The 11824-nt window shown below is 35.7% G+C and overlaps 1 protein-coding gene across 1 annotated transcript; it reads left to right on the plus strand.

Annotated features, from left to right (window-relative positions):
* Positions 1-1070: 1070 nt before the first annotated feature.
* LOC115980729 lies at positions 1071-11186 on the plus strand. The gene is made up of 2 exons (XM_031102951.1): positions 1071-1242; positions 10612-11186. The coding sequence occupies exons 1-2, from the start codon at positions 1071-1073 to the stop codon at positions 11184-11186; spliced, it is 747 nt and encodes a 248-aa protein (XP_030958811.1).
* The last annotated feature ends 638 nt before the right edge of the window (positions 11187-11824 follow it).

Below are 11824 nucleotides of genomic sequence, written 5' to 3' on the forward strand. Positions count from 1 at the left end.
ACGGACAATGTGACCGCACCCAGGGGGAATACTCAGCTCCCTCCGAAGCCAATGAGCGGGGCATTTGTCGGAATCAATCGCTCCCTGTCGATCCTCATCTGCTGGAACGCTGGGTAGTATAAAATATCTGCTGAACTGCTGTTGTCGACCAGCACTCGGTGTATGTTGTAGTCTTCCACCCGCAAGCTGACGACTAGCACATCGTCATGTGGATGGTGAAGGTGTCGTGCGTCATCTTCTGAGAACCCAATTATGGGGCCTTCTCTTCGTGCTATCTTCGACCCGACTCTTGTCAACTGAACATTTTGTACCATCTGAAGGTAGGTCTTGCGGGCCTTCTTGGATGACTCGGTGACAGCCGTTCCTCCCACGATCATCCTTATGTCCCCTATCGGGGGCCTCGGTCGCTCATTGTCCCGTCGGGGGTGTTGGTCTTGTGCGGGAGGATCCGTCTTCTCCTTGCTAACGAACTTCTGCAGTTTTCCTTGTCTGATAAAGGCCTCAATTTGCTGCTTGAGGTCATAGCAATCAGCAGTATCATGATCATGGTCGCGGTGGAAACGACAATATTTATCCTTGGAACGTTTGTTGGGATCACTCTTTAGCTTTCCCGGGAACGTCAGAGCCTCCTCGTCCTTGATTTGCATAAGGACTTGATCTATCGGGGCTGTCAACGGAGTGAAGCTCGTGAATCATCCTCCCAGGGGCTTGGGGCGCCTCTCGTCCCTTTGGTCTCCTGTCCTTGCCTTCTTTCGGCCTTGGTCCTACCGAGTGTCTTCTTGCCTCTCTCTTTTCCTGAGCCTCTCTTTTCGGGCTAACAGTGCGTCTTCAGCATTCATATACTTTGTGGCACGATAAAGCACTTCCGACATGGTCTTTGGGTCGTTTTTGTATAGGGAGAACAAAAACTTACCCTTCTTCAAGCCATTTGTGAATGCCGCAACAAGTATCTTATCGTCGGCTTCGTCGATCGAGAATGCCTCCTTGTTGAATCGGGATATGTAGGCTCTTAGAGTTTCATCCTCTCACTGCTTCATACTCATCAAGCAAGCCGTAGACTTCTTGTACCGATGGCTTCCGATGAAGTGTGCGGTAAATTGAGCACTGAGTTCTTTGAAGGTGCTGATGGAGTTCGGTGTCAGTCGGTTGAACCAAATTCTCGCTGCGCCTTTCAGCGTCGTAGGGAAGGCTCTGCACATGATGGTGACTGTTACTCCTTGAAGGTTCATTGGGGTCTTGAAGGTCTCTAGGTGGTCCAGTGGGTCCTTGACCCCGTCATAACTGTCTATCTGTGGCATGCGGAATTTACTCGGTAGGGGGTAGGAGTTGACGGTGGCGGTGAACGGCGAGTCAGTCCGGTTGACAAGGTCGTCAAGATCGCTTGACACTCGCCCCTTGAGAGCGTTCATCATAACCTCCATTTGTTCTTTCATGGCCTGCATCTCCGCGATAATAGGTGGCGGAGCGGTTTCTGCGAGGGAGGGGAGGCTTACATTCTGTCGCTCCGGTTTGCTCGGGGCGTTGCTGGCATGAGGCCCCTCCTGGTTTCTTCTGTCGGCGTTGGTTCCTTCTTGATCGGCTCCTTGGTTGTTTGGTGTTGCGTTTTTTGGCGTAGTTGCTCTTCCAGGTCACGGTTTTGTCGGGTGAGTCGTTCCACAGCCGCGGCGAGAGTCTTGACTTGCTTCTCGAGGGCGGTCGTGGGTGGTTCTTCTTCTTGAATGTCGTTAGTAGTTGCCATTGAGCGGGTGAGCACCATGCGACTTTTGTCCGAGAAGCGGTAATATGACTTTACACGTTTCCCACAGACGACGCCAACTGATGATGCCGAAAATACCACCAATAAGCCACACAATCCTCGCGCGCTACAAATAGCACCTGCACAAAGAAAAAAAAAGGACTTAGCAGAGAGTACCGGTGTGGTACCGGCCAAATACCCTCCGAAGGTTAAGTCAGAATTATTCTCACTACTCTAGAGTGTTAGAGATGGTAAATTATGCGTACCTTGGTTCGTGAGGGTGCTTGGTTTTTATAGTAGTAGGGCTTGACCCCTTTTCCTTGGAGTAGAAGTCTTTTCCTTATAGGAGTCTTCTTGGGCTTATTTTGCGGGATCCTTTCCATATAGGAATCCCTCTTAGGTTTCACGAAACGTGGGGAGCAAGTCATTTACTTATACACACAAACGTGGTTATCAAGCATTCTTTGACGGGCGCCGTTAGTCTATGTTGTGCCTTCAGTCTACGTACTGTCAGCTTTAGGATGACCTTCAGCTTTATGATACCGTCTGTATGTGGAGTTCTGCTCTTCATATCGCTGTCAGTTTGTTAGACAGGCTGACGGCAAAATATGTACCGTCACCCTTGTCTTTTATTTGACCACTTCTTTTATCCTTATCAATTATATATATATTTATATATATATATATATTTATATATGTATGTATGTATGTATGTATATATGTATGACACTTAAAAATCTTTCCATAATACTTGCTAATATGTATAGTAGCAGAAGTGCTAATCATATATAAATTTCTTGTATATATGACTAAAAACAAATTCCATAAATTACAAAAATGTAAGTATTTAGACTGCAATGTAATGTTTGCCTATAAATTATCAATCATAGCCATTTTAATGTTGCCATAAGTGAGGAAATAATCAAAATAATCAATTAAGAACATGAAATCAAAAAAATAGTATCAATAATCAAGATGAATTGCATTACCTAAATTTTTTTCAAAAATCATATAATTTAACCCGTAATTGAACTTCCTTAATAGAAAAATTGATACTAAAAAAAAAAAAAAAAAATGAAGATAGCTCTTCTCACATAAATATCCTAATTTCATATGGTAGATGAGTTCCATCCCAAATAGATTTAGTGATAAAATTTTCCGCAGTCAAAATAATTTTTAAAAAAAAGATAAATAAAAGTACATAAAGAGAAAACAAAAATTATATTGCAATATAAATGTAAAAGTTTACATATAAATTACTTGTGTGTATCTAAACCTTCTAGGGCACCACAATCAAAATAATTTCAAAAATAGATAAATAAAAGTACATAAAGAGAAAAAAAATTGTATTGCAATATAAATGTAAAGTTTACATATAAATTACCTGTGTCTAGCCATTTTGATATTGACATTCGTGTCTAGTCATTTTGTTATTACCATAAGTGAGGAAATAATCTGCACAATCAATTAAGAACACCAAATAAAAAATACATCAATAATTAAGATGAATTGCATTATGTAAAATATTTTAAAAAAATCATAGAATTTAAGTACTAATCCTTCCTTCTGCAGTTCTTCACTTAATTTTGGTTTTTCATTGATTGATTTTAGCATTCTTAAATAGTAGAGTAGAGTAGACTTAGTAGAATTTCATTTCAACTCAATTTCTCTTGGATTCAAACTTAATTTGTAGAAGTGCGAAAAATAATCACGTTAACTCAATCAAATATCACGTTGTAGTTAGTTTTTTTTTTTTATTTTTTTTATTGATTTTAGCATTCTTAAATAGTTTTAATTTAACTCAATTTCTCTTGGATTCAAACTTAATTTGTGGAGGTGTGAAAAATAATCACGTTGCTGTTTTTTTTAATCCAAAAAAATTGTAGCTAACAGGTGTAGTAATCTAATTTAAATGAAAGAAAAAAGGATAAGATGAAGATGAAGATTTTGGATTGTAATCAAATTAAGAAGAAATAGATGAAAAAAAGAATTTGTATTGTAATTAAATAAAAATTTTATCAACTTAGAAATTATAAGAGAAGAAGATAAGGAAAAAAATTATATCTATTTTTCTTTTTTTTTGCGTGTAGTAACTTGGTTTTTTATTTTTATTGATTGATTTTAGCATTCTTAAATAGTTTTAGTTCAAATCAACTTCTCTTGGATTCAAACTTTTTTTAGAGTAGTATACGGTTACTATAATTTAAGATGCATTAGACTTTTTTTTTTTTTTTTAGTGGAGTAATTAAAAAATAAGAATAATTAAATTACACTATGTCTACGTTGCTGAAATTTAAGATGCATTAGACTTTATTTATTTATTTATTTATGTAAATGCTATCTTTTTAAAATTTAAAAATCTAAAAAAATTTCTACAATTTGGTGCCGTTGCTTGTCACAATCACGGCATCTAAGCCCAACTTTTATTATATAGTATATGATTTTATTTTATGGTTTTTCATGTATTTTTTAAAAAGTAATTTTCGTACATGAACCACCAAACTCTCTTTAGCCGTTTTTTACAAGATAAAAAAGCTTGCAATAATTGAAATTATTCTTTTGAATGTTACCTATCTTTCTCTTATATTTCTTTATTGTTTAGTCATATATATTTTGTTTTGTTCAATAATTTTTAAGCAGTGAATCATCTGATTCTTTAATATTTTTTGGTCTTTCAGAAGTTTTAATATCTGAATTTTTGAGTTATTTTTTTGCAATATTTGAAACTGTCTAACAAATTTTTTTAAGTCATTGCACGATCAAGCAATGGCTTCTTCATCAAATTGTAACACAAATTGAACTCATACAAGAGCAAATCATGCGATTAATGGTGTAGTTTCTTCAATTTTTTATAAAATTATTTTAGTTTACCTCATAAATAGATAGGTTCCCGTGCATAGCATGGATTAGTGACTAATTACTTAATATTAAGAAACATTTTTTACAATTGATTCTTAGAAATAGTTTGGTGAAATATACCATAAAAATGAACAGGATTAGGTAAGCAATATTTTTTATTTTCAGTGTCAAAAAATAACAGCATTTGCATCAGGAAATTCTACTCTATCCTATTTTACCATCTCAAAAAGCCACTTTATCAATTATATAATACCATTTTATAATACATCCAGCATCCCAACTTTTATTTTCCTATTCTGCTCATTAAAATTATATATCTACACAATAAAATATATTTTTCCTTTTTTGTTTTTTCCCAATTTTCTCCTCCACCTTCCTTCAACCTCTATCACCGTGCCTCCTCTGCCCAGTCACCACCACTGCGCCTCCACCATGCCCACCACGCCACCACTGTGCCTCCACCATGCCCACCACGCCACCACTGCCCACTGCCCACCAAAATCCCATCGGAACAAAAACCCATATTAAAAAAAAAAAAAATTAGTGTCATAGTAGAAACCTAGCAACACTGGACTCACCAATAGAAACCCAGCCTCACAATAGAAACCCAGAAACATTGACCTTGCTGTGACCCATGTCGTGACCCATGCTGATCTCCGTGACCCACTTTAGCCATACCCACAACCCACTTCAGCCCACTCCGATCTCCGATCTCTGTGACTCAACCCACTTCAGCCATACCCACATCTTCCTTAAAGCATCGGTCACAGCCAAAAAAAAAAAAAAAAAAAGCCACAGAATCTGCCGGATCGCAACCCACCAGAAAAAATGAACCACTGTGATGTGTGATGTTGACGTTGGGAGGAGGATGGTGTTTAGGTTTGAAGAGAGGAGAGAGCAGATGAGAAAGAGAGAAGGAAGAGAGAGAAGAGAACAGAAATAATGAGAGAGAGGAGAGAGAAATTTCGGGAAAGTAGAATTAAATATATATATGGCATTTACAATTCTAATATGATGCCTTTAATTTGTGATTGCAGGAACCTATTAGACCAAGAGTGGGAGGTGCATGTGTAGCACGTGTACCATGAGGCAAATGGATGTGCTGATGATCTAGCAAAGCGGGGGACTCGCCAACGGAATTTGCTGTCTATGTATAGTGCCTGTCCCAGTTTTGTTGATGCATCATATATTAGGGACTTGACTGGCCTTGGGAAAACTAGACTTTGTGTCCCAGGCGCAGCAGCTGGTGTTGTATGAACGCACTTTTATATAAATAAAACCTCCCACTTTCCATCCAAAAAAAAAAAAAATTCTAAAAAATGTCAGGAAATGAAATTGTGGTCCCTCAGTATTTTCATTAATTTCGTTTTTAAAAGAAATACACGGGACATCTTATGTTCTATAAAATAGAATTAAAAAAAAAAAAAAAGTTATCGAATTTTGCAGTTAGGAATTAGAAAGTGCAAGTTCTGGTACAGTGGTACCACTTTGTACCTGCATCTTATTCCTATATATATAGAATACTGTCTGTGTTTAGGACCGAGGTATAACGAAGGAATCCCCGTTCAGCTCTCTTTTATATCTTTGTTCTAAAAATATTAATTGAAAAATGATGAGATCCACTCCTTGCCTCTTTTCTATTTGGTTGTTACTAGGGTACTGTTACCTCCACAAAAATTTTATAACAAATCCTAGTTGTCGAGTTGTTGTTGGTTTTAATATTTTTTATGTACGTACTAATAACAATTTACCACTTTTTTTTTTCTTGGTAATTCACGACTTTTATGGACTATGGAAACGAAAGAAATTTGAGGACTCCTCTCTAGTACAAACCCAAATAATCATAAAATAAAAACATACAAAGGTTCAAAGGTGGACTATCAAATACAGCAAAATTTTGGTCAAGCTCCGAGCCTCTTCTCGCTAAGGCATCCACCTAATTGTTTGCTTCATGGTAACAGTGATTCATATTCACTAGAGAGTCTCGCAATCCATAATAAGAGAAGCATTATATAAATTGCAATATTGTTGGTTTCTGCCACCCAACCAAACACAACTTTAGCATCACTCTCCATCTCCACTGCCAAAAGATTAAGATTAATACACAAAGTTAACCAGTTCCTTAGAGCCCAAAGCTCCGCATCGACATTGGTGGACACTCTAATGTTTTTGGTAAAACCTTTAATCCACATGCCATTTTGATCTCGACGAAGTCCCATCTAAGTAGCCCTTCCTGGATTACCCAGTGATGAGCCATCTGTGTTGAGCTTGTACCATTCTACTAGAGGCCAGCTTGTTCCACATAACATTAATCACATGCATTCTCTTGACCATGCCAAACTGACCAGCACAAAGCATATGTTCACTGGCAGCATGTATAACAACTTTGCCTAAATCATGGTTTGGAGATGTGTTTTTAAACACTATTTTATTCCTGTGAAAATGTCATAGGTTCCAAATGGCAAAAAGAAAGAGGATATTCCAGGGAAGGAAGGACTCGTAGCAAGAAAAGATAATAAAATTCTTTTTCATGACATAAACAAAAAAAAGATAATATTACTTAAAATTTATTGTAAAAATGTTATGTACATAATATTACTTTGAATACACATTTTATTTGTTCTTTACTAAGAATTGAGAGGGAAAAGTAGTTGTTTCTCTTCTTCTCTTTCCCTCTATTTTTATTGAAAGCAATCTTATTAATTCTTTGAAAATATCCAACTAGTACAGTAGTATGTTGCAATAAAGAAAGTTTTTTCTTTTATTAATTAAAGTAAAAGGGATCACTTAGGGGGTGTTTGGATTGGAAGTATCTCAAAACTCAAAACTCTGAACTCAAAACATGTGACTCAGAAACATAACTCAATTCTCAAAACTCTATCTCACTCAAAGCCCAAAACTGAAAAAAGTTGTTTGGCTCCAATATCTCAAAACTATGCCCCACATCTCAGTTTCCAATTTTTTCACTTTTTGGTGGAGCCCACAGCCTACAGCCTGCAATAGCTTTTGTCTTTTTCGGTTATAGGTGCTGTTGGTTGAACTTGTTATTGTGCTGGTTGTAACTATACACTGCCACCGGGTCCCACATAGATGAAATAATAACCAAAATGCCATCAAACCCAATTTTTGAAAACTGAAAACACCATGAAACCTGTTCTCGGTTTTCATTCCCATATCTCAAATTTTTGAGAAATAAGTTTTAGAAACCATGACTGAAAACAACGCCAAACAAAATGCAACTCAGTGGGGCCCACGAAATTTGAGTTTTGAGTTATATAACTCAAAACAACCCAATCCAAACACCCTCTTAGGTTCTTTCACAAATATAAAATAATAAAAGGGCAATATTGTCCAAAATAACTTGACTCATTAACGGGTTTGTGGATCTCAACCTTAATCAAGATTCTTTCTCTTTAAAAAGGTTTTACAGACTTGAATTCTTTTAACTATTTCCTAAGGAAATGTTACCTTATTTCCTTGAAGGTACTGTGCAGTGGGTTTCAGTTAGCTTAACTGGTAAAATCTTTGATTGTTGTATAAGAGATCTGAGTTTCAATCCCCGCCTATACCAAAAACTAATTAGTGTCTTGGTCTAATGATAAAGAGCTATCATCAGGAGTGGACGCCATAAGAATATGGACTACTTTAGATTCTTGAATTGTATGTATATAAAATTACAAAAGGACAATATTGTCTAAGAAAAATTGCCTCATTTACCGGGTTGTGGATCTGCCCACCTTCAATTAAAGATTCTCTCCCTTCAAAAAGTTCTACACATTTTTATCTCATCTCATTATATCTATGTTCATATTTATATAATTTTCTATTTATTATTATTATTATTATTAAAAACTAAAAACTCGGATTTGTTCTAAAACACAAGAACTTGTTCAGACCCTCAAATAAAAAATATGGCTAGATTGCTTTTACTCTAACTTAGACTAAGTGCAGAATAAGAGTAAATAAGCGCAATGAACTGATAACTCTACCCTAAACCATATTCATCCATCATCAACAATAAAATGAAAGCTTAAAGAGTAGGGAAGAGAGATGCAAACACAAGATAATACTGAGATGTGTTATGGAAGAACTCGGCAAAAAACCTCTCCGTGACCCTCCAAGTCAAAATCGATCCACTAGAGAATAAAGTTGGAGTACACGAATAACAAAAGATCCTCATAGCCTAGTTTACCCCATGTATTTGAGCCCTCCAAGCTCTTGCTACCAACGGACTTCTCGGAGTCTTGTCTTCTCTAACTTTTCAAATCCCCAATTCAGCCCAATTGCATCTGCCAATGAACGACACCTTCCAATACTTCCCAGCAGCACCAAAATCTCACTTTACACTTAATATGGCTGTGTTAAGTGTTTAGGCTAGTAACCTCTCAAAGATATAGAGATGGAGATGAAGGAATTGAGGAGAAACTACAAGGAAATGTGCATATGATTGTGGATATAACAATCTCTAACTCTCAAGTGTATTTTCTAGGGTTTTCTCTCTAAAAAACACTCCTTACACTTTGTGGGTAATGAGGGTATATATAGTGTGGGTAAAGACTTGGTAAAACAAAACACAACTTTTTGCCAAACAGAGACTTTCGTTGGTCCTTTGCGGGTTGGCCCTTTTTGAGAGACAGTCGCGAAATTGACAGCTTGGCATAACTCTTTATCTTCCAGTCATGTGCTCTACACGTGGCATTTTTGTAGGTTGCTTCTCCTGAGCTACTCGTGAGTCAGTCATGAAATCCACTTGATCAACTTTTGAACACTTATTCCTTACAATTAAATCCACATACATATAGGGAAAATGATTGAAAAAATTATAATAAAATTTGGCACGGAATTAAAGCCAACACAATATAGTTGGAAATCACAACTTTACAAAAACGGTCTATTTGAATTATGACATCTCTATTAGACTGTTACAGTGATAATTCGACTAATGGAGTCACCTATTGTCTCTAAGTTATAGTCATATTTATATTGTTTTCTATCATTTTTTTATTATTAAAAATGATCGATTTAAATCATGACATCTCCGTTATAGTGATGATTCGCCAACTAAAGAGCCACCCATTGCTTGTCTCAGGGGCGGCCCAACATAATTTGGGGCCTAAGGCGAAAAATTTATGCAGGGCCTTTAATATGTAAATATTAATTAAACAAAATTATTTAATACTAATCAAATTAAGGTTAATTTGATACATAAATAATACCAACTAGACTAATGTTAATTTCATATAGAGAATTGAATATCATAGTTGAATTATAAATATTAATAAAAAGAAATAAAAATATATTGCAATTGAAAAAGATACTTTATTTTGGATATAAGACAATGCATAGTTAAATAAAGTTGTAATCTAATTTTTAATTTTATATTTTGATTTTAAGATAGAGAGAGAGATTGATATTATTTGGTGTATGGTTTTGTAGGATATTAGTTTACAAAAATCAAAGTCTCAAACTATTAGGGGAGATTAATCTATAATTGATGATTTAACACATTTGCAACATCTTTTTGAAATATTTTAGGGTTTCAATTGAGTTAAGGTTCTATTGGTTTTGTACTTTGAGAGTCTTAATAGAAATGAAAATGAAAAATGCGCTAATTAAAAGTACTATAAAATGTTCAAAATATAATGTGATATTGTCTCTCATTGATAAACTTCATCAATTTAACTAATGAATGTTTATATCACGTTTTTTTGTGATTAATAACATGACAATTAGTAAGCCAATAGTAAAATTTGTATATCACTAATAAATAAAAATGTACAACTTTTAGAAAATATATATAATTTTATAAAAATTTGGACTTTTAACTATGAAAAGTGGGGCTTTTTTCCCAAGGAAAATTTTGTTTTTTGGTGGAGCCTTAGGCCTAGGCCTTGAGCCGGCCCTGGCCTGTCTCCATACTACTTTAAAGAGAAATACTATTATGTAAGAAGTCATTTAATTTAAAAAAAAAAAAAACGGTCATATAATATGTATTTAAAATTTTAAAATGTATATAGATGGTAAAATTGGGTTGATAGAGGAATTTAAAGCTTCACAGGATCAGTTGGCTATCCATGCGTCCAGGGAGGCAGTGCAATCGTGGTGTCCACCTCCAGGTACTTTGTTTAAGTTGAACTTTGATGCGGCTGTCTTCATGGATACGGAGTCATCGGGTTTTGGCGTGGTTATAAGGAACAACATGGGTGAAGTGATGGCGGCGTTGTCAACAAAGGGCCCTCCAGTTGCAAACAGTAAAGAAGCGGAGATTTTGGCTTGCCGGAAGGCTTTGGAATTTGCTGTGGAGGCGGGTTTCCAAGATGTCGTGGTGGAGGGAGATAATGGCACTGTAATGAACGGCTTGACAACAGTCAAACCCGTCAACTCATGGCTGGGAAATATATATGAAGATGCTCGTTGCTTGGCTATGAGATTTTGGAGTGTATCAGCTAGTTGTATACGTCGTAGTGCGAATGGAGTGGCCCATTCTTTGGCCAGGTTTGCAAGACAATTAAGTGAGGACTATGTATGGTTGGAAGAACAACCAACCCCTGCCATTGAGGCTTTGTATGCGGACTCTTTTGCTACTGCTTAATTGAATAATATATGGTCCATTTTCAAAAAAAAATTGGGTTGTAGGCTTGTAGCTATCAACAACGTAAATCAGAGTTCATATATTATGTATTTCAGACAACCCTTCTCTATGTGTCACGAGTCAAATATGTATGACAGCAATCATAGAAACAAACAATTTTGTAATTATTTTTAAAATTTGTTGAGATAATAAATCGTGATTAGTGAAATTTTAATGTCATATAAATCAATTGCAACAAATCATTTTAATGATTGTGAAAAAAATTGTGAAATTTTGTGTGTAATTAAAATTAACTTATTGAATATATAAAGGATGGAATTGTTGAAAGCGGAGATTTCACATCATTAACAAAGAGTTATCATACTATTTATCCCAAACAACCCTTTCCCTATGTTTTGGGTTTGCAGAGCATACTGTCGTTTTTTTTTTTGATAATCTGCAGAGCATATTGTCTAGTAGCTAGTAGTTACTACTATATTATAATTTCATACACATACCAAATACCAAACACATGGAGACAGGATTAAATGTGAGACACATTTTGCAGAGTAGAGATACGATGAATTACATTATGAATTTAGAAATTTATAACACTGAGTGAGAAAATAATAATTAACAGAAGCAAGACAAAAGCAAGT

The sequence above is a fragment of the Quercus lobata genome, chromosome 3, assembly GCF_001633185.2.
Source record: "Quercus lobata isolate SW786 chromosome 3, ValleyOak3.0 Primary Assembly, whole genome shotgun sequence".
In the NCBI taxonomy this organism is placed as follows: Eukaryota; Viridiplantae; Streptophyta; class Magnoliopsida; order Fagales; family Fagaceae; genus Quercus; species Quercus lobata.